Source organism: Poecilia mexicana, unplaced genomic scaffold (assembly GCF_051168715.1).
Source record: "Poecilia mexicana isolate PSO_F unplaced genomic scaffold, ASM5116871v1 scaffold_11, whole genome shotgun sequence".
NCBI classification, from domain to species: Eukaryota; Metazoa; Chordata; class Actinopteri; order Cyprinodontiformes; family Poeciliidae; genus Poecilia; species Poecilia mexicana.
In genome coordinates, this window is record NW_028263380.1 from 1628354 (window position 1) to 1654541 (window position 26188).

Sequence of the window (26188 nt, forward strand, 5' to 3'; positions counted from 1 at the left end):
TGACCAGCATAAATCACCTAATTATGAACATTCACAGCACAAGTTGTAGCATCAGTCATAGTGCTGCATGCTTTTGTGTCATCTGTCTGCCACATTTTTATCTTCTATTTGTCATCCTGCCTGTGCATTTGCAGAAATAATTGATGTCCCCAACTGGCACTAAAATCAGTCATTTAATACACAGTTGGATCTTTTGTTCCTCCAACATTTACCACCCCTGGTAACTTAACATGGAAACACTCAAATGTTACTTTCCACATGCTGCTGTTAATGCACACAGTTAATGCACAATAAACCCTCTCCCAGAAACTTGTTTAAAATAAACTTTTAGCCCTTCTTTTTTAAGTAGTAACATAATTCATAGTTACTATGGTTACATTTGATGGAACAAGCACCTTGCTCAGAAGTTCTTGATTGTGAGATCCAGTAATATTTATTTTAGTCTGTGGAGCATCTTTTAAGAGGTTAGTTTGAATCTGTTTAACTGGGGTTTCATGTTATTTCCTCCACTTGTTGACATGGATGGGCAATATGGCTTAAAATGTTGTGTTTGTTTTTATTTTAAATTATGTGATGTGACCTTTACTGTCAAGAAAGGCACCTACAAATAAAATGTATTGTTATTATTATTATTAAAAATAAAGTTTCCATTTTTTTCATACCAGAGCCCATTTCTGATTTTCATAAAAAAATATCACTTTCTTTTCTAAAACAGAAATTACGGTAACATTTCATTTAAAGGGGTGTGCATAAGACTGATATGACACTGTATAAGTATGACATAACAGCTGTCATGAATTTTTGACTGCTGTCATTGTCATTCAGTAAATATTGACATTTGTAATGCAAAGTCGACATGATTTAAAAAGTCTCTGTTATGTCAACTTGACATTAACTAAGAATCATCTGTCATAAATATGTTACAACAGGTATTAATGATCAAACTTGGAATGTGATGCTGTCACGCCCTCCACCACCGCCCCTTGAATCCTACTAGGTGGCTGCACTGTAAAAACTATTAGTGCTGAGAACACCTGTCATAAAAAAATCCAAACTATCCCTTCAAATTTCCTTCAGTCTTTATTCCTGATCCTGATTGATTCCCTTGGAAACAGAGCAGATTTGCATTGCTTTTGGATGAGATTTGTTGCTTAAACAATATGAACAAGTATTTGACTTTTATATTAGCATTAGATATTCCAGGCCCTCCTGTAGTTCCTAATGTAACACTGATTGAGCAGAATGTTCCTGCACTCTGCTCTCTGTCAGAGTCTGGAGAGCTAATATTTGAAGAGTCATGTAAGTTGTGATAGTGGATCTGTTCGGGTTCAGTAGTACCAGATGTGGATCATGTCTGCTGTTTTCCAGTGGATGAGAAAGCTCATGGGGTTTCTACCTGTCTGTTCAACATTCAGGATGTCCCAGGAAAGAAAACATCAAACAAAACAACACATTGACTCTGGCATGTAAACAAGTTCCATGTCAAACATATTTCATAATGGAGACAATACCTGTACATGATGTCATTTTGTGTGCTGATTGAGTGATTGAAAGCAGGTCCTGGCTCCGGTTCAGAATCCTCTGTAGGATCCAGGGATCTTCTGAAAACACATTATAGTGAGGTGGGTGCATAGCGTTGGCTGAGAGCGGCTGCCATCACTGCTGCGCTCCACATTTATCCACAGGTAACAGCAGAGCAGAATCTGGTCTAAAATCAGAGCAGCTCAGAAAACAGTGGCTGCAGGGCTGTCTATGCATGGATTAGGCTAAAAGCTTTAGCACATGGCACATACCCTGAGAGAGAGTCAGAGAGGAGCCGGCTTGCCTTGGCAAATGTTGGTTTCAGGTTGTGGCTCTGCTTGATATTTCTAGTTTAAATACAGAATGATGCAGCTGCTCTGAGTCCTGGACAGCTTCATGGAAATAAAACAATCTATTAGAGAGCCAGAACCCTTACCGACTTCCTCCAATTCACTTTTACTCTGTTTCTGTAAACTTTGCTGTCGGTCTGTAGAACAGAACTGGATCCATATTGGCAGAAAGGAGTCTTTATTAGCCAGATGCCAGGAGACTTCAGCGGAGACTGAGAGGATGACCTTATCAGACCCCAGTGCTGGGGTCAGCTGAGCCTCTATCAGGCCTCGGCGCCGCTGCACTGCTGCAGGCGCAGCAGATTAGAACGTCCTCAGAGGAAACCTTGTCTATTTAGTGACAGACTCAGTCCCTACTAGATAGGTTTTCTAATTAACCTCCATGGTAGCACCACACCTGAGATTCAGATGAAACTAATCAGACCCTCTGCTGTTGGCTTACATCGGCCACATAGCAGGTCTCACTTCTCCTAATGGAGCTGAACAAGAGCAGTCTACTCTTTAGCTTGGCCAAGTTCAGCAGCAACACAAATAAATAATAAATTCCATTTCAAACCTAACTTTTCACACATAATAAATTTGCTAAGCTAAGTGTTTATAAATTAATAACTGCTCTCTTGTGCAGTAAATGCAACAACAACCAAAACAAGAATCATAAAGAGAAAACCAGATAAAAAGCTACAGAAATCATCATCTTATGTTATTTTTACAAAATGTTCATTTTATAAAAACACTCACCATTTGAGCCCAATAGTTGTTTTTTTTTAATGTTTTATGTTTATTCATTTTACAAATATTAATTTAATGGATTTAATAAGCATCTTTCACCTTCCATCCATTTTCTAACACCCTTGTCCCTAGTGGGGTTGGGAGGGTTGCTAGGGCTATCTTCAGCTAACGTTCCGGGCGAGAGGCGGGGTACACCCTGGACAGGTTACCAGTCTGTCGCAGGGCAGGACAAACAACCATGCACACACACACTCACACCTAGGGAGAATTTAGAGAGGCCAATTAACCTGACAGTCATATTTTGGACTGTGGGAGGAAGCCGGAATATCCGGAGAAAACCCACCATGCACAGGGAGAACATGCAAACTCTATGCAGAAAGACCCCGGGCCAGGAATCGAACCCAGAACCTTCTTGCTGCAAGGCAACAGCTCTACCAACTGCATCACTGTACAGCCCCTATCTTTCACCTTATTTCTCTTATTTATCTGATATGGGGTTAACAATTTTCCTAGGTGCCAAACTACAGTTCATCCAGAAAGTATTCACAGCATGTTATTTTCACCACATTTTATCTTATATTCTATTCTTATTACAAATTGTGTTAAATTGATCTCTTTCCTCAAAATTCTACACACAAAAAATTCTAATGTGGTATTTATATGTAAAATCTGGATTAATGTTGTAAGTACTTTCCTGATGCACTGCAGACCACAGCTTGTCAGTGACACCTCACTTGAACCCACAGAGGTTTCGTAGAACACCTGAACATCTTAGAATAAACATTTTATCATTATAGTTGAAATGGAAGTAAGTCCTGGTAAGACATGAGTTCCATTCATTTAGGAGCAAAGGCCTTCCCAGGATTTAAGCAGGAGGTATCAAGTCTCCATCCAGTTTACTTCAACTGACAGACCAATAAAGCTCATTAAAATGACTTCATTTATAATGTTGCTTTTCTTTTCATGCCGACCTCTAAGAGAGCTTATTTGTATTAAGTGGTGAAAAGCCGTCAAGGCCTTCATGTTTGTTTTAACAGCTCTTAAGTCCACCTGGGTTAACAGTGGATGGGCTTTTTCCACAAGGTTTTAATGATGTGAAAGGAGTCAAGATTCATATAAATGGGGTGCGGGTTGGAGTCCCCCCATGTTGTTTTAAAAGGGGTGTGGGTTGGAGTCCCCCCCATTATTTTAAAAGGGGTGCGGGTTGGAGTTCCCCCTTTGTTTTAAAATGGGTGCAAGTTGGAGTCCTCCCCCTGTTGTTTTAAAAGGGGTGTGAGTTGGAGTCCCCCCCCATTGTTTTAAAAGGGGTGCGTGTTGGAGTTCCCCCCATTGTTTTAAAAGGGGTGCGTGTTGGAGTTCCCCCCAATGTTTTAAAAGGGGTGCGGATTGGAGTCCCCCCTCCCCCATTGTTTTAAAAGGGGTGCGGGTTGGAGTTCCCCCCATTGTTTTAAAAGGGGTGCGGGTTGGAGTCCCCCCCCATTGTTTTAAAAGGGGTGCGGGTTGGAGTTCCCCCCGTTGTTTTAAAAGGGGTGCGGGTTGGAGTCCCCCCCCCCCATTGTTTTAAAAGGGGTGCGGGTTGGAGTTCCCCCCGTTGTTTTAAAAGGGGTGCGGGTTGGAGTCCTCACACTCCCGATGTTTCTTTTTTTTTCTCTCTCTGCTGATTTGAAGGGCAGAAATTCGACTCGGCGGGAAATTTAATGTTTCTGATTGTTTATTCAATGTTGCATGACTCTGTGTTTTTGTTTTAAATGATGAAATGCACTTTGAAATGCCTTGCTGCTGAAATGTGCTATACAAATAAAATTTGATTTGATTTTGATTTAAATTTACATTTCATATTTTCAGACTGATTCAATAGAATTGACACTCCAGTGTGACATTCTGTTTGCTTTATCCTTACTTCACTAATGTGACAGTATAAACCTGGTAGCATTCTGTGATCTTTGGAGCACATCTGGTTCTACAACAACTGATTTAGAGGGACAGGTCTCTCTGTTTGATTATAGAAAAAATAATATTCTATATGACTGACTTCTAAGTTTTTGGTTTCTGTAGAAACTGAACACTCCAGCAATTCTGAAAGCTCCAAAGGAGAGGAAGCCCAGCAAGAAGGAAGGAGGAACACCGGGGAAGTCATCCAGCCTTCCAGCAATTCTTTACAGGTGAAGAACAGTTTGTTCCTGTCCTGGTCGTACAAAGGGAGAAACATGTGAACGCAGACATACTAGCATATCTCAGAAAATTGAAATACTATGAAAACAGTTGTTAATGGAAACTAGAGGTTTCAAACCCTAATCAGCTAGTTGACTCAAAATACCTTTAAAGCTTTCCTGACCCTGAGTGTTTTACTCTGGGTCAGTCGGACACAATCATGAGGAAGAATGCTGACTGTAAAGATGTCCAGAGGACAGTCATGGACACCTTTTCATTCGTCTTCTTTATTTTATTGTTTATGTGAATGGGGACAAGTGTTAAGTATAAACTAATACTGAACACTACAACATTTATATTCCTACCCAGTTTGCAATGCACATCCCAGGCTGTTATGGCAGATATGCAGCTGTTTTATGCTTTTAAAAGGGACAAGTCATGCAAAATCCACCTTTTTGTTTGTGTACTTTGAATATCTAGGAGTGCAAAAAAAACAATTAATTCTCTCCCAGTGCTGCGTAAATATCTTTATCTACGCAGATAAAGATCCAGCCATAACTAATCGGTCCCATCAGTCTGTTAATCAGGTTAATAAAATGATATCAGCTCAGCTCAGCTTGATGTGACAATAAACACAACAGAACTAATATAGTTAACACTTAATGAAATGGGCATATCAAAAGAAATTTAGTGAAAATGTAAATATACATAATTTTTTGAGCCTAGAACAGTTTTTAAACCTATAAGATATTATGAATAGGCCTGTCACGATAACAAATTTTGTTGAGCGATTAATTGTCTCAAAAATTATTGCGATAAACGATAATATTGTTTGAAGACCTTTTTACATAGATTTAATGGAAATTATGTAATAATGCATGCAATTTCCTGCCAAAGATAGATGCACTTTATTTTCAAAAGAACACTTAACTGATAAACAAAATAAACAAAACAACCAAAAACAAAAATAAAATGGATTCTCAGTCTCCATTAACAAAAAACGAACTTGAATAAAAACTAAACAACATAAAACCACAGTGGAAATAAATACTACATTCAACCAAAAGACTGCAGATTATGAATTCTGTATTGCCCTTCAGTAATCATTAGATTTAGATAGAGAAGATGGACATATCCGACTACCTGATGCAGTAGTTCACACTGCACGATTTTTTGCCCCTATTTTCCCCTTATGACAATCTTAGAACGTTGGCCGATCTAAGATTGTCGCTTGCGATTAGTGGATGGTGTGTTACGGTAGATTGTTGTGGCCGCTCTGAACTAAATCGGGGGTTTTCCCAACTGGGACCTTAACGCAGCCTGTTGAATGTGACAGGTAGCCAATCAGAAAGTGCGGATTACCTTCTGTGCTTTCTGAGGGGAAATTACAGAGAGGAATCCCAAACAGCTGACACGTTGCAACCCGAAGTCCAACGGACATTGGAGATGATTTGTGGAAACAACATTATTGCTTATTCAACATTTCGTGCAAAGAATATAGAAATGACAAGGGGAGGAGTTGGAACCAAATTGCTACCGCAGTTGATAAACCTGGTAACTTTTCAGCTGTTCTTCGTTAATGTGAAATCAATAGGTTATAATGATTTTCATTCAGTCAGGACTTTACTTGGACACTTGCCACATGCTTTACAGGTAGATTGTAGTAAAACTTTGATTAATGCCTGGTTTTTAAATTAGTTAGCTGGACTTGTAGCCATTATTTTGTGCCGATTGTTGGACACCACATGGCACAATCGAACCCGATCGAAACGTTATACCTAGGATTTCTGTCAGTTAATATATGGTCTCAGGTTTTGAAAATGGGCCAACAATCAGCCGACAATTCTAAGTTCGTGTAGTGTGCGCTGGGCATTACACTGAGGAAATGAGGAAGGGAGGGGTCAGTGGAGAGCACTGAAGTTGAGCCGTTTTTATTCAGTGTCATCAACAGAAAGAGAATAAGGCAGGAAGAGACGATAAAGCTGATCATTAAAATGAGGTCGATAGTTTTAATTTATCGTGCAATTAATTGATTTATTGTTTATTGCGACAGGCCTATACATAGTCTCCACTAAACATTGAAATCCTAGAGTTTGCTTTACTTTTTCACACAACTTTATAAATTCCTTTTTAAGCAGAACTTGGAGGTCATTGTGAACAGAAAATGTAAGCTGCAAGTTGTTCCAGTCTGAGGTTTATCTGAATCATTTCTGCAGCTGTGGGATCTGTAAGAAGAACCAGGACCAACATCTTCTGGTGCTGTGCGACACTTGCAAACTCTACTACCACCTGGGCTGCCTGGAGCCTCCTCTCACCCGGATGCCCAAGAAGACAAAGAACAGCTACTGGTGAGACTCATCCAGACCCTGCAGGGCGGGATTCTTTGTTTCCTGCACTTTATTCATGTGGGAAACTCAGAAATGACATCAATTCTGTTCATGCTGATAAAACAAGTGATGCAGGATGGATTGTTAATAATATGGATCCTGATGTTTGTTACATTAATTTTTGTTGTTAAATACATTTTCAAAAAGCAACTCCCCATTAACAATCTGGTTGTAACTGTCCCTCAGATGAGAGAACAGCACAAAGGCAGCATTTATGATGCAACTCATTCATCCTATGAATATAATCAGCAGGCTCTTCTTTTTGATTCGCCTCCTCCTAAAGGAGCAGCTAACAGTTGGATCTGGAGAGCATTTTAGTCGTATTATTGGTGACATTTTTGTTCCGTCTGTGGAAGCTGTTTTATCAGATAGCAGATGCAGAGATGGTAGAAATGTCACCCTCTCCCTTCCCCTCCCACAGTCTGCAGCTTTTTATCTGAAGAAGAGATTTAATGCTTCTGCCTCTCCACATTTAGCAACTCTAATGAACTGTGGTCATTAGAGAACAACTAGAACTGTCTTTTTTCCATGTTATAAATGAAAGAAACAAGGAGAGGCAGCTGGTTAATTGTACATGATGTCCTCCTGATTTTGTAATGACGCTGGTCTCATATTTCAGCTTCTCAGTTGATTCATGATGTAAAACTGGAGTGTCAGATGTTTATGGCTTCATCATTTTTGTATCAGTGAGTTAAAAACAGAAATTCACAATCAGGTCAAGGCTAGTACAGTCATGAATTTAATTTTTCAAGTTCAACATGGCAGGTTTTTAAAACATTTTAAAGCAGGATTTTAAAGTGGACCCTCGAGGGCCGGCATCCTGGATGTTTTGGTTCTCTCCCTGGTTTTACACACCTGCATCAAATGATGACTCATTAGAAGGCTTAAGGAGAACATTGACTTGCTGAGGAGGTTGTTACTACCACTAGGAAGAGAACTAAAACATGCAGGATGCCGGCCCTCGAGGACCGACTTTGGACACCCCTGTTTTAAAGGAAACTGAAGTGTTTTTTAGCATGGACGGACAGAACGATTTGTTTCAATTTAAAATAGAACTGCAGCTAACAGTTACTTTAGTAATCGACTGAAGCCTTTTTGTACAACATTAGAAATGGATAAAAAATTCAAATAAACTTCAGAACAGACTTACATTTAACTTTTTTTGATTGCAAAATACATATATGTTTTGTACAGTTCTGGCTTAATATCTGCTCAGAGTTAACGCTAATGATTAATCAATTACTAAATTAGTTGATGATTATTTCAATAACCAATTGAGCATGATTAATCTGATGAATCGTTCAACCCTAATCTAGAACCTACATTTATACAAAATTTTAATTTTTCAGGTCAGACTTGAATCTGGAATCATCCAGTAAAAACCTGTGTCCAATAAAATATCAAATATTTGGATCACTGACAATAAGTTTAATACAAGATGAGTGACAGCTCTCGGTTTTCTTCAGGCAATGCTCCGAGTGTGACCAGGCCAGCAGTGATGAAGCTGACATCGCCATGGAGACGCTGCCTGACGGCACCAAGAGGTCTAGAAGGCAGATCAAAGGACCGATCAAGTTCATCCCTCAGGAGATGTCTCCAGAGCCCAAGAAGCAGCAAGTGAGAGGCACAGTGAGTACTGGTGAACTCTCTTCCTCATCCTCTCCTTCCTCCTTGTCCTTCTCTTCTTCCTCTTCCTCCTTTCCCTCATCTTACTCCTCCTCTTCCTCCTCTACTGGTTCATTAGAATGGGACTGATGGATGTGAGGGCTAAGTGATTGCAAGTAGTTAACCTGTGTTCTCATGCTGATTGCTCATTTTCTTCTTAAGGTTCATAGATGGAAAAAAAAACACATCCTGATGTATTTACTTTGGATGTACTTTGAAGTGGCATTAGTTTAAAGAGACAGCTCTGAGGGGAGGGATGTGGTGTGTGTCGCTTTGCCTCTGCTGGTCTCCTTTCTCTGGGTAGTCAGCTGAAACTCTACACACAGAACTCTGGATTCCTCTCACGGTTCAGCTGTACAGTAACATGCAGTTCTGCCTTTGAAAGCATAAATACAGCTACACTGTGGTTACACACTGCGACTCAGATTTCTATCAGCAGGTTACCTCTATAGTTGATCGGTTTGAGTAAAACCTCTTTAGTTTTTGACAGCACTGAGCTGCTGCTACCTTTGTATCACTATCCATATATCTGAAATTCATACATATCTACTTTTTTATTGACATTATTAATGTCTGATCTTGTTTTTATTTACCTCTGGGGAAAAAAAGAGATTAAAATACTCTAGTCTTAGTTTACAAAATGACCATTGTTTACTGATGAACCAAAAGATAAGTGTCTGTCTGAGGCAGGAGTTGTGACGATCGGCCCTCACAGCCAGTCTTCAGTGTAAACTCATTCAGGTTTCTCACTTTCACCTGTGAGACATATGAGAGGTGTCCTGGGTGTTTGAAGTTACCCCACCACATCTCAGAAGGTGGGCTTTGACTAGACCCAGGACTATCAACTTCTTATTGGACAGAGAAGAACATTCAAAAAATGTAAAAAAAAAAAGTGTTTTTAAATTAGTATGAAATATTCATATGTTTCACCTGCTTGTCTTGTCATGTCTTGATAAGTTTTTATTGAAATGAACCTTTGTAAGGCAGTGCATATACACAGTAAAGACCAGTGAACAGGCATTGGATCCTGTTCAGTTCCCCTTCATTCAGTCAAATTCCATGTGTTGATTCAACATCATGTAGATCAAAGCAGTGAAAACCGATGACTCAGGGAGCTGATGCTTCAGACCTGATGACGCCCAAAATACTTTGATTTTGCCACAATAGCTGCATTTCAATTCAGTTCAGTTTTATTTATACAGCAGCTCCAGTTCTTAATGAATCTTGTCTCAAGGCACTTTACAAAAAAAATTTCAATTCAATCATCCTACATTCCAGTCATCTTCCCGATCACTAGGAGTCGTTACTAAGAATAATAATACTCCCCACAGCAGGAATAGAAACAGATGAACCCAACAGCAGCTCCGCTCTGAAGCCCCAACAGTCTGAGATCACTTCTGATTCAATAACCAGAATCAACTTCTATTGTTTATTTATTATCAAATGAAAATGCAATCTTACTTTTTTATCTACCATTTGTTGAGTTGTTTATAGTCCACTGTACAAATCTGAGTCATTCTGACTGCTTCTGACATTCTGGAAAGCTTATCGGACATAAATTCACAATTAACTCCTACTAAAATGTTATGCTGCTGCTTTCATGTGAAAATCATTAATGAACAACCTGAAAAAGTGGCAGATGTATAAATACAATACAAAATGTACAGGAAGGTTTTATCCAGAGAAGTCCACAGTAATGGATGCTAATATACTTTAAATATATATTTTTTCTAGATAGTGTCATATAAGCTGAGTGATATGGACGTGGAATTTTATCAGAATACTATTGTGATAATGATAAAAAATTGTATTATGTCTTTTTTAGGTCTCTGTGTGGCTGCAACTGCATGGCAGCATTCATGGTGCCACAGACACAAAAATTGTTCTGGAAAAATATTCCCATTTCAAACAGTCATTTTTTATTGCAGTGATTCATGTAATTTAACTGCTCATAGTAACTCAATTTATTTAATTCAAATTTACAGATATTTATTGACGCTCTTGTGGAATAAACAGAAACAGTGGAGAAATGGGTAAAAATAAAATTTCAATCAGTTTTTTTAATATTATAAATTGAAATTAATCAAGGCAATCAATAAGAAATTTTCCATGATAAATGACACGATAAATGCCCATCCCTATTGTCACACATAAACTTGATGTCTGAATGTTGTTGGGTCTGCTGCGGCTCAGGGCGATGCCTGCACTCTCATTTTTCTCCTCCGTTCCCAAACTTTCAGAATTGATGTGAACAGAGCGATGCGTCTAGATTTCATTCAGAAACACTGTTGCTCTACCAAGGCACCCACTTTCACAAATGTGAATGAATAGGTTAATCTTCACATCCCCACACCAGAAGAAGCATTCAGACATGAAAGTGATGTGTTCAGTGACTGTCAGATTAATGGACGGTCCATGTCTGAAGGGTGAGCTATGAGCAGGAACAGAAGCCTCTCTGCTGCTCACTGGATCCTGCTTATCTGAACTGACCATGCTCTGATCCTGTAACACAGAGCTGCCTCTCTGCTCCCTTGACAAACACTTCAGATTGATATCTGACAACTTGGGAGTGTGTGTGTGTGTGTGTGTGTGTGTGTGTGTGTGTGTGTGTGGGTGTATGATGTGTGTATCACTTCCCATCTGATTTTTGCTTTGTTTTTACTGTCAAAACATGACACTGCCATTTCCAAGACTTCAGCAGGAATATTAAATTGTGTGCCTGTGTTTCAAAGAGAGGAAAACGGAGAGGAAGAGCGTCTTGGACCTCGGTCTGTGTGGTGAGCGCTGGAGTGTTTCTGCTCAGGTTTGGAGCTGTTCGCTCACAGATACGTGCTGAACACCCTGCCGGGGTTCTCTGGGATTAAGCAGCCTTCTGATTTCTCAGACAGCCGCAGCCATTCAGGAGCAGCACTTCAGTGCAACATTTATCTTCAAAAGCAAGGCATGCAATGGCAGCAGCTAAAAGGGCTGCTTTGCATTTTTAATGCTTTTACCGGAGCACCCGAGTCCTTGCACTTCTCTAAAGCCTTGTTTCCATTCATCAGGACCTGCTAATCGACCTCCTACTGGCCTTTGTGTGTGTCTGGGAGTTCATTTGTCAGGAAGGAGTTTTGTGTGTTTAACGACATACACATTTTCCTTTAGTGGATGTCTTTAAACAGTCCAGCAGCACCTTGTATGTCTTGGGGAAGTTATTAATGGATTAAAGTGAGCAGTGTCTGCTTTTATTTATTTATCATCATTAAGCAAGAGCCTTAAGGGGGCAGTATTATGTATTTTCCAGGCACATTATGCCATTCTATATAGCACAGACAAGTAACTATGTTATCTTCAGTTATTAAAAATGTTGTAAAATATCAAACATAACTTAAAATAAATTTGATGTCTTGAAATTGGGCCTTTGTCTCTTTAAGAAACTCCTGCTCTTTCTGACACCGCCCACCCCTGTGTTCCTTCATTAAGCCGTTTTTAATCATTCTTCAGAGCATTTGTACTTGGGAAGCAGTTCCTATGATGATGCTCATTTCCACCGGGTTTTTCCTAATTACTGCTGCCACTAGTCTGGAGGAGCTGAGAGGGAGAAGGCGTGGTGGAGGGCTGATCTGTGAGGCAGAGGCTCGACGAGACTACAGCTCTGAGGAGGAGCTTTGGGTAAATAGGCAGATTTTTGTGAGAGCAAGAATTTATGCACACCCAAATGGTTTATTTATTTACTTTATTTATTTATTTATTTATTTCGAACGTGATAGAAGTATAAATGTCTGCTGGTCCACTGTTAAACCATATGAGAAATGTCGTTTGGAGTTTTCAGTGACGTATATCATGGGACAATCAACAAATGCGTTATTCTGTCAGTCAAATCAATTCCGCAGTGCTCAGTGCAGCCAGTTGGCTCTGCTAATGGAGATTAATCTGGCCGAGGCGGACTGAGACAGGACCGGTTAGACGCGCTCTAGTGGAGATGCTGTGTTTTCAGTGAGTTCTGCACCAACGTAGAGGCTGCATGATATGGCTTCAAAACTTATTAGCGTTTCATGTCAGTCGATAATGATGATTGTCGATATCATTAATTATTGATTAGTCTTTTGGCGTGACCTTTCCTGTTTTATCCACATCATTCATTTTGAAGCCGTTGTGAGGCACAGCGGCAAAACTTTATACTGCACAAGTTACCGAACAAGTTGCTGCCAGGTAACCAAAGAGTGAGTTAGTTGATGTCACCCACCTTACTTAGCTGGCAGTGAGGAGCCAAAACCTTTTGTCTGTCTACATCTCCCAGAATGCCATATAAATGGAAATGGACTGAACTTATATAGTGCTTTTCCAATCATTTTGAGCACTTAAAGCGATTTACACTAGAGTCACATTCACCCATTCGCACTCACAAACGCTCACACATTTATACACCGATATGCAGATCGGTAGGCAATTTGGGTTAAGTGCCTTGCCCAAAGGCACATTGACATGTGGCAGGAAGCTGGAATCAAACCTACAACCTTCCGATCGCAAGACAACTACTCTACCCACACAGCCACGGTCGCCCCATATGGTTCTGGATTAGAGTTCAGGGAATATCCTATATGTTGACTATTGAATATTCAGCTGTCTTATTGATCATGTGTCTGTGACAATATATGTTGGTATTGATTTATTGTCCAACCTTGCATACATGTCGAGTATAAAAACCTCACCACTTGCTTGTACACTCAACACAAACCTCTAAAAGCTCAATTACAATTACAAAGACTGAGTCACATTTTGTGTTCGTTTATCTCACACATGCTCGCTCAAAAGCGCTCAGTGCGTGTTCTGGCACAAGCTTGGCTCTGTGTGTGCGCTCACAACTTTATACAGTTGAATAAAATTATCCTTTATTGTCCCACAGTGTGAACATTTTATTGTAACAGCAGCAAAGCGACTAACAATCAAAACATGTAGAGTCACACAAAGATAAAAATATATAAAAACAGAATTAAGAATGACAGACTGCATAATACAGACAAAATGACAACATAACATACTTTGCGATTATTAAAGCGTACTCCAATCCAAAGGAATATTCAACGAAAATAATTTTAAAAAATTGTATTTGTGCATTAAAAAAAACAAAAGATTATTTGCAAGTCTATGTAAATGAATCGGTCAAACACAGACAGGTCTCCAATCATCCAATCAGTTTCTAGTAAATAGTGCATTCCCTTTGATAAGTAAAGTAATGACCAATCACAACCATCAAATCAAAATAGCGCACCATGCTGTAGACATTTCTAAATGTAACAGATTGATTAAGAAAACACAAGAAACCTTCATACAATAAATACTTGAATGTTGTATTCTGGGAATATTTAGTTAAGCATATGGACTCATCATTTACTCATCAATGTGCTTAATATTTATTTTAATGTATTTTGCTTTTAAATGTGATCAGCATTACAAAGCTTGTCCTAAGATCCACTTAATTAGGATTTATCTGAACTGCAAAAAATCATGTTTTTTATTTGACTTATATTTTATCGTATTTTAGTATTGTCAGCAATGTCTTCCACTAAAACATAATTAGCTTGTCATATTCTCAGATTTCCTGTTGACATGTTTAACACAAAACATGGTGGGCCGCTGGTGGACCACACCAGTGCTGGGCTTTCTGGGAAAATCCTGGATGTCTGCTGACTGAAGAAGAATATGTTTTAAAGATTTTGAATATGTCCTCCATTTCCTTTCCTCTCAGAGATAAAAGTAAAAGTTAGAACAGAAACCCATCCCTATAAAAAGTTTAGTTGTGTTAGATGAAATAGCGGCAGTATTGCTGTCCTTTTGATTTGTTGCTTTCAAATCATGAAAAAATCATTCTTCATTATTTTTATTTCATGTTTTCATTATTTTATAAAGTGACATGGAGAAATACTAGTACATCTCCCAAAATTAGAATATTGTATAAAAGTGAAATATTTCTTGTCAGTCATTTTGACATTTTAATATTTAGCAAACCCAACATTAAGTGGCTGTACAGTGGATGCTATGATATGTCAGAGACTTAACCTTAGTCTGCTCCAAAATGTGTTGGTATTTTAAAAAGTCATTGGCTTTATTAAACATGATGTTCTTCTGGTATTTTAACTGAAATCCCCTGTCTTTTAAATGATTTTACTATTAAGTAATATCCAGATTATTAGTGAATATTTAGTCATATAACTGAATATTGAAGCAGCCTAATGACAACTCAAAGTGGACATAAATATCCTCCTAATTGGACGTAGTTTAGCTTAACATTGTGCTAGAATGCAAAACTTCTCCATATGAACATGTGTAATTAATCAGCTGAAAATTACGTCAAGTTAATATGTCTAGTTACAATCTGTCCTATGCTTTGTTAATTTCTCTAATCCTCTGTGAAATGATTCATGCTTGTTAAAGATGCACTGATGTACTTAATTAAAAGATTGATTTTGCGTGGGACATAAAATAGTGCCTGCAGTTTTAATTTCCTCACCTGAACAGAGCCTGAGATTAGCTGTGCTGTGTGGCTGAGCATTTTTCAGCTGATCCAGCTCCTCAAATGCACACTTTCCTGCTCTCTCCTTGCCTTACCAGACAGTGCTTTAAATTGAGAATCTATTGAATAAAGATGGGCATTCTTTTACACTGCAGACCCAGGAGTAATGGATCTCTGAAGAAGCCTGTTGGCAGCATTCTTGCAGTTAGCATTCTTAATGATAACTCCTCCATCTGGTGAGTGGTGGTGAGCCAAAGGCAACAGATGGAATTGTTTTCACAATCTGTTTAAATATGTTGTTGATTTTTCTTCCCCTTTTAAACTTCCCCAGCAGCTCAGATGCTTGCTTGCTTCCAAAGAGATGTTGGATTTGTATTTCTTCTCATTCAGCATTAAACTTTCTGTGAAGAAATGGCAGACTTCATACCAGTGAGGTAGAGGGGAATGATGAATTAGAGTTTCAAGCCTTTCAGGGAAAAACTGTAACTGTTCTGATAAAATAATCTTGAATCATATGTGTTTCCATGGCACCAATACTAAACATGACTGCCTTTCTGAGCTGTAATTAAGAGGTTAGTCATTTCATTTTCTTTTTGAGTTTTTTCATTTTCAAAATGAAAAGTAAGGAAAAGACAAGCAACTATTAAGGCTTTACTTGTTATCACAATATATTTTTCTTTTTATTGTTTTGTTTGTATCTTTTTGGCCAGAAATCTATTACTGTGTGTAGTCAGAGACCAATGAGTCCAAATATCGTTCTAAAAAAATGAACCTTTTTCAAATATGTTCCTTCACTATGTAGTACAAACTACCAACTTAGGCCAGAAATTTACATTTATAATAACTCATTAATGCCACTGCATTAGTAAAGTTGAGCAGGGGAGCACAGTTAATAAAATGTGCAGACCAAACCAAAATACAGACATTGTTAATCCATTTGCTCTTTGGTTTGACTGCTGTTTATTTGGACATTTTAAGTAAGAGGACTTTAGAGAGTAAATCAAGTTGACATTCTGGAATTTAAAACATTCTAGTGAGCTGAGTTGAATGAAGCCTGGAAGATTTTTTCTTATGCTAAATCAGTGTTTCTCAACCTTTTTTGGGCCAGCGCCCCCCTAAGCCTTTATCCAGGTCCCTCACCGCCCCCCACCAAAGAATTTGTAGGCTACTTTGCACTGACCATTATTTTATCATTAATATTACTGTCACTATTGTAGATGTTTTGATTTTTATGCTTGTTTCTGTATGTATCATCAAAAATAATTTCCCAGAGAACAAAAAACTCATGGGAATAGAAATTATTTTCACAGGTGTCTATGAAAAATGCAATGAACATTCAAGTTAAAATTGGTAGGCCTAACAGCAGCCAATCAATGGAAAAAATATTCTTATTTTGTGCCATTTTCTAGTTGTTAAATATTACACAAAATGATCAGATAAAAGATGTTCAACATGCCAGTTTAAACTTTGAACTATTTGCAAAATGACTGAGCTCTGCAGCATTAAAACATGGATAGAACCGTAACTACATTAATCATAGCTCTTCTTGTAGGTTTCTGGTGGTGCAGCTCTGTGCTGCCTTCAGGAAAATGGGACATCAGAGTATCATCCATAAAAATTCACCCACATGGCATTTATTGTTCAAACCAGAGCTGTCAGTGGAAAAACAAAAGTTCCTTTTAATGCCATACAAATATGAGACAGAAACATTGATTATATCTTTATATAGACCTGTCTATTGATTTATAGATTAATAGTTTTACTGGACAGAAATTACAAAAAACAAATCTGGTTCTTGATCAAATCCTAATGAGTCAAATTGAAAGTGTCATGGAGTCACTGAACAGCCTCATGACATTAACACTGACATGAAAAATAATATTGAAGAAATAAATATATCAAATCTAATTAAAAACATAAATAAGTGATCAGTTCTTTACTGTTATGGTCTGTAAGATATATTTATTCTCAGTACTAGATGTGGTCTCAACAAACCCATGGCACTTCAACAATATTATTTTACCTTTTATCTGGAAATAGTGTCTGTTTATTCTTGCCATACAGTCCTCTGTATTAATTATTGATTGAAAGGTCTTGCCATACTAGTTTATTCCTCTGTATTTACTTTAGTTTCTTAGTTTATTCTTGCATTTTGTTCTTCATTCATTTCCATTTAGTTTCCTTTGATTAGTATTATCCTCTCTTGGTTTATTGCTATGTCCACTTTAGTTTCTTTCCTGTTGCTAGATTTAGTTTATCGTTTACCATCTTCACTCATCACCTGCTGCGCCGCCTGATCATCATATGTTTCACATCATGTGTTGATTTTTTCACTGTTTAGCGTCGGATTCACTGTTTTTATGCCATAATTCACATCTAGTTCGTCGCTCTGTTTTATGTCCCGCTTCTCCTGTTTCAGTTTTGCGCAATGTGCGCGTCTTTTTTTTTTTTTTTTTTTTTTTTTACGCCCTAAAGTACGGAGCCCCTAAGGGGACATGGAGAAAAAAAAAAGGAAAGAAATCTCGACTTATTATCGCGAGATCCTGACTTATTATCGCGAGATCCCGACTTATTATCTCGAGATCCCGACTTATTATCTCGAGATCCCGACTTATTATCTCGAGATCCCGAGAAACTAAGTCAAGATCTCGAGATCCCGACTTATTATCTCGAGATCCCGACTTATTATCTCGAGATCCCGAGAAACTAAGTCAAGATCTCGAGATCCCGACTTATTATCTCGAGATCTCGAGATCCCGACTTATTTTCTCGGGATCTCGAGATAATAAGTCGGGATCTCGAGATAATAAGTCGGGATCTCGAGATAATAAGTCGGGATCTCGCGATAATAAGTCGGGATCTCGAGATCTCGACTTAGTTTCTCGGGATCTCGCGATAATAAGTCGGGATTTCTTTCCTTTTTTTTTTTTTCTCCATGTCCCCTTAGGGGCTCCGTACTAAAGTGCAGGGCGGTCGGGAAACGTATCGATGGGGAAAAGGCAGACTGACATAAACCTTTTAAAACAACGGAAAGAATTTCTGCAGTCTGATTATTGAAATTTAAAAGTGTTGTGTTGTTCTATCACCCCCGTTTCATACCGGACCACTTACAGCACCGATGTTAACACTATAAAATGAACGCTCTCTATCGTGGTGTCACCCATGGAGGGATTTCTTTATTTTTTTTATTTAAATAGGTTCATTTTTTCAGAGGGATACACAGTGAGGGTATCGTGATTTTAGCTACCAGTAGCAGAAGAACAGAGCTGCGCCAAGGAGCTAACAGAAGCTAACAAACACTGAATAGAAGAAGAGCTGCCATCGATACAGTTGCAGCCAAGCATGGTTTAATGTTACACAATGCAGTTTTACCAAGTTGCTCAAAGTCTAAACTGGCATTTTTGTGCATTTAAGGTGTAAAGCTTACCTTCGACCAAACGCCCCCCAAAGGAATCCCAGCGCCCCCCTTTTGTAAAAATGTCCACCAGCGCCCCCTGCCGTCCTCTGAACGCCCCCTGGGGGGCGGTACCGCCCACGTTGAGAACCACTATGCTAAAGTGAAATGTTTGTGCTTCACAGAGAACCAGGGGCCAGAAGAGAAAAAGAGTTCCTATCTCTGAAGAACGAGAAGAGAAAGTGGAGGTTAGTCACTTCTTCTTGCTGCTGTTCACAAATCTTTGTAGATATATCATTTTCTGATTTGTTTTCTTTTTTTTCTTCATTAGTTTTTTTCTTCAGACTACATAATTTTGCTTAGCAGATGCAAATCTCCCATTAATGTAATTCTCCAAATCTGCTTTCCTTGCACAAAAATGATGGATCAAGTGACAGATGGTGAATGTTTGGATTCTCTGCTCAGTTCATCAGAAAACTGCTCAAATACTCTCCACATGATGCAGGGGTTCTAGTGGTTGCTGGGACTCATGTCTTATTGCTTACACTGGTTTAGTAAACTTCCAAAGCACACACACCATTCTGGCGACCCTGAGGATCCTCTCTGAAAGAGGAACAGGTCCAGCGTTTGGTTTTGAAGCCAGAAATGTTTGTGTATGATTTGGAAGTGAAGGAGTTCTACTTTTCAGCACATTGTACTCTCTCCACAGTTTTAGCTTTCATTTTTATTTCCAAGGCTCAAACAAGCACCCATCCAGCTCTCATTTCTAATCAGCCGTGTTTCCATAGGAACCACTGCCACGGGAACGCAGACAACGCCAGTCTGCGGTGCAGAAAAAACCCAAAGCTGATGACACAAGAACCGAGTGTTCGACTTGCAAAGGACCAGGCGACAATGAAAATCTAGTGAGGTGAGGCAATGTGTGTGTCTGTATAAGAGAACCAGCTTGGGCTATTCCACATGGTGAGTGTATGTGTGTGAGTGTGCATTCCTTGAGAGGTCCATATTTGTGTGTGTGTGTGTCTCCTGGAGGAGCCGTATCCTCCTGATGATTAAAATTCAGTCTTCATTAGACTCCGGCCGCTGGGCTGTGCAGAGTGTGGGGGCTGAGGTTGTCCTCGCCACAGGACCCTATATTGACCTGCCACATACATTTGCTCTCTTGATTAAGGTGTAATGAATAGCACAATTAATTCCCCTCCTCTCTTGAGGTATCAGGTGTTTGGCATCTAATCAATAGGATTCTTCTTTGCTGTTCTTTGAAACCCAGCATATGCCTTGATAGCACATTGTCATGTAATGACCATTTTAGGTTTAAACCATAATGCCAGACTCTGGGCTGAGCAGAATCTTTATTTTTCCTGAAGCAGGTTATCAGTTGTTATCAATTGTAGTGATACTGAAGTGTTTGGTGTGTGAGGAGGAGTCGTCTTTCTTTTTTCACCATCATTCATTGCCTCTCTGTATCTTATTAAATGGTAACAGAGAAACGTTATGACATGAAAAACTGTATTTTTTTTTTTTTTTTCATTAGAGTTGGTTGGACTTTTTCCTCTCTTTATGTTCAAATGAGATAACAGATTTTAGTAAAAGTTGTAAAAGCTTTCAAAGAGTGGAGAGAACATTTTGATGATAAAAGCAACAGCAGGGAAATATTGCTCGACGGTAACCATCACTTACTAAAAAAACAAACATATATTCTCAGTTTAAAACGTAGGGATGTTTGAGTGAACCCCTAAATTAACTGGAAAATAGTAAATTCTCATTAACCTGTCAAGATGCTTTTTAATGTGATGATATTTTCACCAGATTGTGTGAAAGCCACCAGCTCCTGATTATTTTAAGGTGAAAATGGTCAATTATAACTCCATAAAGCTAGTGACTGGTGAGGTTAGTTTAGTAAGCAAAACTGTAAGACACATACTTTTGAAAGATAAATAAGTTTCAGAAAATGGCTTTTTGATTAAGTTTGTGAAGTTAAGGAATAGCAGAACGCAAAGCAATTACAGATTACACTAAATTAGTCATTGATTTATCATACTTCTGTTAGGCTTTTGTTATATGTCTGTAAAATACATTGTATAGCTTCATATTGCTGTTTTTGACTTGTTTTCATACTTTCTTTCTGTATTGTACAAACATTTCCCAAAGTTTTCCATGTCCTTCATTAAGTAATTATGTTTCTGTGTAGTTCCTTTATTACAAGCTTCCTCTGTCTTTCCACATTGATAAGAACTTAAGTGCCATTCAAATGAGTTCATTTCCTGTCAGCTATTTAATAGAGTTTTCAAGTATTTTCTTGTTGTTGACTTTCAGATTTCAGCTTTGCAATTTTGTGAATGTTCTTTTTACCATCCAGTCATGGAATACTCAAATGGAGAGGACATTTCTTTATGGGTGTGCCTATAAATCAGCTCAGATTTACCTAATTTTGGGAGATCACTGATCAACCAATACTTATATGTGAAGCTGGTCTTGTCTGCCTCTAAAGGTCTAAAAATCAGCCACTGTCCTCTTCTCCTCTTCAGTAAGAGAAGAGGAGAAGTCAAATGTCTCTTTAGTAAGAGACATTTGACTGACAGACCGGCCCACCAGATCATGTCTGCACATTTGCATTTTGAAATGAAATGAAATTTTATTCGAACATGATACAAATATAAAAATAAAATAGTGCACAGTAACAAGAAGTGCATAAGAAAGAAGAGAAAATACAGATTTTTTTGTTTCAGTTAACATATCATGCTCAAAATGGGGTAGGAAGAAGTGAGAACTTATAAACTCCTACCCCCTAAACACTTGAAACTTTAGAGTCCTACTGTCATTAAAAAAATCACAATCAAAGTGGCAGTCAGAAGTAACAGTTACTAATATTTACCTATACATTTTCCCATTTTATGCTGGTTTGTCTTTCTAAACCCTTACACCAAGTTATCTGCAATACACACCTTATTGCTTTCTGTCACCCATATGTGTATCTATTGAAAATTACCTCTTTGTACTTTCTTTTGAATTGTGTTAAACTATTGCTTTGTTTTAAATCTTCATGTAACTTGTTCCATAACTTTACACCTTTAATTGAAATACAGAAGCTTTTTCTTGTTGTTCTAAAATTGCGGATCTTGAAGTTTGAGTGACCCCTTAAGTTATACCCCCCTTCTCTTTCAGAAAACGTGCTCTGTATGTGCTCAGGTAACAACTTTTTAGATACTTTGAACATAAACTGAGCCATTTTAAATTCTACAAGCTCGTCAAATTTGAGAATTCTGGATTTTATGAAGAGTGGGTTTGTATGCTCATAATAACCGACATTATGGATGATTCTAATGGCTCGTTTCTGTAGGACGGTTACCGGATGTAAAGAGCTCTTGTAATTAACTCCCCACACTTCACAGCAATATGATAGATATGGTAAAATCAGAGAGTTATATAGAATATGAAGTGATTTAGCATTCAATACATGTCTAGCTCTAGCCAATATGGATATACTTCTACTGAGTTTACTCTGTAAATGTTTAATATGAGGTTTCCAACTGATTTTGTCATCTATTATTAGACCGAGGAACTTATTAGCAAAAACCCTTTGTAGAGTTACGTCCTCTATTTGAACTTGGATTTCAGTATTTTTATAACAGTTCCCAAAGACCATGATTTTCGTCTTGTCCAAATTTAGGGATAATTTGTTTTATGCATTTAACAATAGTCACCCTACTGTTGTCAACTCAATGACTTTCTTGCTATATTTAAAAACATTTTAGACAAAAAAAAGTCAGTATTGGCCAAATCAGAATCGGCCAGAAAACTGCAATCAATGCATCCCTAATTTTCTTTTGACTTATGCCCGAGAAAGAAGACTTGTTGTAGATTTGGTAAGTAGATAAACTTACTGTCATTGTTAAGAGAGTCAGAGTGATTCGGTTAATTCCAAGGATTTACATCTCAGGACAAATTAGAATAAGCAGCTCTTTAATATTCTCTAAAATGACTTAACTTTTGTGATCAGCAAGTTGGAGAACCTCTAAGGAAGATAGAGCTTTAGCAGTTTACTGATGTATAACGTACGAAAACACAAGGTCAAGGTGAGAAGGCATCAGCCGAGGTCAGATATAGGTCATCTAGCTTCCCTTCAGTCTGTGAAGGGTTGCAAAGCCATTTCGAAACAATCTAAGCCCAGTTATATTCGGCTGACTGCGCATTCTTATAAAGGTTTTATCTCATGTATCTAAAATTAAGGCTCGGCACAAGTGTAAGGACTCCATCTTAGACTGTACAAGCCTGAGGTAGTATGTTGATATCATGGCAGGATAATTAGGGAAAAAAACACAAAGCAAAGGTGATTTTTTATTTTTATTTTTTAGAATGGTTGCCAGCAGAATTCCTCCTTCCTGCTGTGGCAACATAGCTCAGGGTTGCAAAGTTTCCTCTGGATAAACAAAATAGTTCTGAAACAATATTCTTGGGACAGATGAGCCCACAGTACAGCTCCCTAATGAATGGAACCATGTGGAGAAAACCAAACAGCACAAATGCTCCCTATCAAATGTCAACCACGGTGGTGGGGGGGGGTGATGTTCTGGGCTTCCTGTGCAGCCATAGAACCTCAGAACCTTTTAGTCTTTGACCTTGAACTTTATTTGTACATTAAAGTATTGTAGAGTCAGAGGTCAGGCTATTTGACCAACAAGGACGTGTTTTCCATTCATAATTGTACCTTTAATATGTATGTTTCATAATTTTACACAATGATGTTTAAAGACAGACAACAGTAAGAATCCCACTATGATTATTTAGTACTACAGTCAGAAGCTACAGATTGTCGATGTTTTGCTGAATGCTCTTGGAGGGTTTCTGGTCAGGGTGTGAGGTGTGCTGCCCTGACTCTTTCTATCTTTGCATTGCACAGGTTGTGAGAGCCGGGGCAGCCACCTCACCTCCCATAAAATGTCGGGACTGATGGCCATTGGCTTAGAGACAGAGAGGCAAATTGAGGCTCAAGTCAGAAGGAAGAACCACACCTTCCCATCGCTTCGCCAAGCACGTCTGAACCAAACTGGACCAGCAGCTGTCCAACCAACAATTTTACCTGAACTTTTGGATCTGAACCCTAAATGCTGAAGTTTATTTTCATTCTTTTGGTAGTTTGGGGCTTGTACATACTGACAGCATCTTAGTGGACTATTGTGTGTTAAAGTTTCTTTAGTACAATACTTGTTTCTGTTGGTAAAGGAATTTTTTATTGATATAATTGTATTTGGAAGGAAAATGTTTATTGTGTTAGAGTTATTGATTTACCCTCTGATGCTATTCATTTATAGGTAGATCACAGAGGCTTTAGATTGTTGTTTCACCTTAAAACCAGTCAACGAGAGACTTTTTGATTGCAGTCTGCAGAATTTGGTTGACAGTGAGAAAGCAGCATAGTGTCCATCTGCTGGACATTTTTTCAGCAGCTCAATCCTCTCCTCGCTCCCTCTGCCAAAACCTGATTGTCTTTTAAATCAACGTGAGATTTTTCTGCCTTTTTTTGCCTGGCTGACCTTCTAATCAGTTCTAATCAGTATTATTGATTGAATTCCAATGCCAATCACTCGCAGCAACTCGGCATGAGTAATTAGACCACTTGAGCCGTGGCTTTCTAGGTTTTCCTGTGTTGTGATTTAGTTTGAAGTATGCTGAGGACCACAAGAAAAGAAAAGTCTGGTCCATTTAGCACTGAACTAATGCTACTGCAATAGGAGCAGGTTAGTTGTAGTTAGCAGCAGCAGCATTTAGATATTAGTCTGAATGTGTTTAGAGTGATCGAACATGAAGAAGTCTTCCAGTGTGTCAATATGTTGAAGTGACAGCTGAACAGACCCGTCCTCAGAGACGTGGCCTGGTTGGTCTCCATGTCCCCACTCGCTGGCCTGTCTGGGCTCATGACAGCAGTCCCATCTTGGCCTCATGTCACTCTGTTCCCCGCTCTGGACCTATATATGCATGCTTTAGGGAGCCGTCAGATCAGCCCAGTTAGCTGAAGGAATCAAGCAGATGCAGAAAATTTGTTTGCTGCTCATTTCTGTTTCAGCTCTAAGATGCATGACAATGTATTTGCATAGATTAGGTAAATATTACACAACTTCCAACAAAGTGATGTGATCTTACAGAAGTCTGAATGCTAGGCAGTGTGATGATGTGTACAGTATTTATTGAAGAGGCTGAACTGTCTTTTTGTTTTGTGCCTGTGCAGCTTCTTAAACATGGATCATATCTTGTGTTGTGAAATCTGATTTGTGACGTAGCCATGAGACATGAGACTGTGTTTTCTTTGCCAAACATTTGTTTACAGTGATGCTTTTGAGGGAACATTTTGATCTCTGCTGTACTGTAAGATGAAGTAAGAGTGTGAATGTTGCTTCTATTGTCTATGTCTTGTGTCTCAGCTTCTGGCCTTTAGCTCTTGGAAATTAAGTGGCGCTTTAATAAACTCTTGATTTTTTTCACCTTATTGCTGCAGTGATAAATGAGTGTCAGACAGCTAATTAATTGTTGTAAAGGTGCGGCATCGGCAGTCCGTTTGTGCGTGTAATGCCCCCTGTCAGCAGTGATTTATCACCTGGGAAGTGGCCCTCTTGCTTTCATGAGGGCTGCTCAAATGAAATGTTACTTCTCAACCTATGCAGAGTAAAGTCTTAAATGCATCAGCAGGAGGATGTGAACTTATGTTAAAAATAAGCAGTAATAACTTATATGGTGATGATGATTTGCAGGATATTTGCTTTTGCCGTTTCTTATCCCTTTTTTTAACTGAAGTCCCATCGAACTCCGGGGTCGCTTTCATCTGCAAGACCTGCCCAAGGCAGCAACCACACAATCTAAAGCTGCACAGCGCTATTAAATAACACAACTCCATATATAAAAAATAATGAACAACAGTTAAAGGTTACAGTACCGCTGGTTGTCAGCTGCTCTGCACACCAGACAGTGTATTAAAAGTGAGGGGATGAGGGACACAAGGTTGTTATGTGATGGACAAGGTACATTTTACGGTGTGGAAAGAACAGCAAATAAAATCAGCTAAAAAGATGAACTACTCTGTGTGGAGAAAAACAACCCCCACTTCCTGAACAACAACAGGGTGACAGCAGAGTTCCCCCCCATGAACATGAAGAAACCTCCACTAAACCCCAGTTCACAATAACCAGAGTTCAGAGAACCGTAAACTATTTCTATCGGATATCACCAGAACAATGAGCCTGAGACATTTAACAGTTAATCCTTTCAGGAAGTAATTGTTTGGGTTTGTTGCTGAATTTCAAGTGTAATTTCTATTCATATTTATTTTACAGCCTTGCTACCATAAATAAACACACACACACACACATATATATATATATATATATATATATATATATATATATATATATATATATATATATATATATATATATATATATATATATATTCCAACAGATCCAGGTTTTCACCTCTCGCCCATTTTTCTGTCTTGTTCCGTCTTGTC

At 38.5% G+C, this 26188-nt stretch overlaps 1 protein-coding gene across 1 annotated transcript in view; it reads left to right on the forward strand.

The window, feature by feature from the left end:
• The window catches only part of phf14 (PHD finger protein 14), a 94120-nt gene that overhangs the window by 33289 nt on the left and 34643 nt on the right, over nt 1-26188 (forward strand). Inside the window, exons 12-16 of the mRNA XM_014992657.2 lie at nt 4656-4762; nt 6968-7099; nt 8605-8767; nt 18876-18938; nt 19479-19600. Of these exons, the coding sequence (XP_014848143.2) occupies nt 4656-4762; nt 6968-7099; nt 8605-8767; nt 18876-18938; nt 19479-19600 (587 nt within the window). The remainder of the gene's footprint in view (nt 1-4655; nt 4763-6967; nt 7100-8604; nt 8768-18875; nt 18939-19478; nt 19601-26188) is intronic.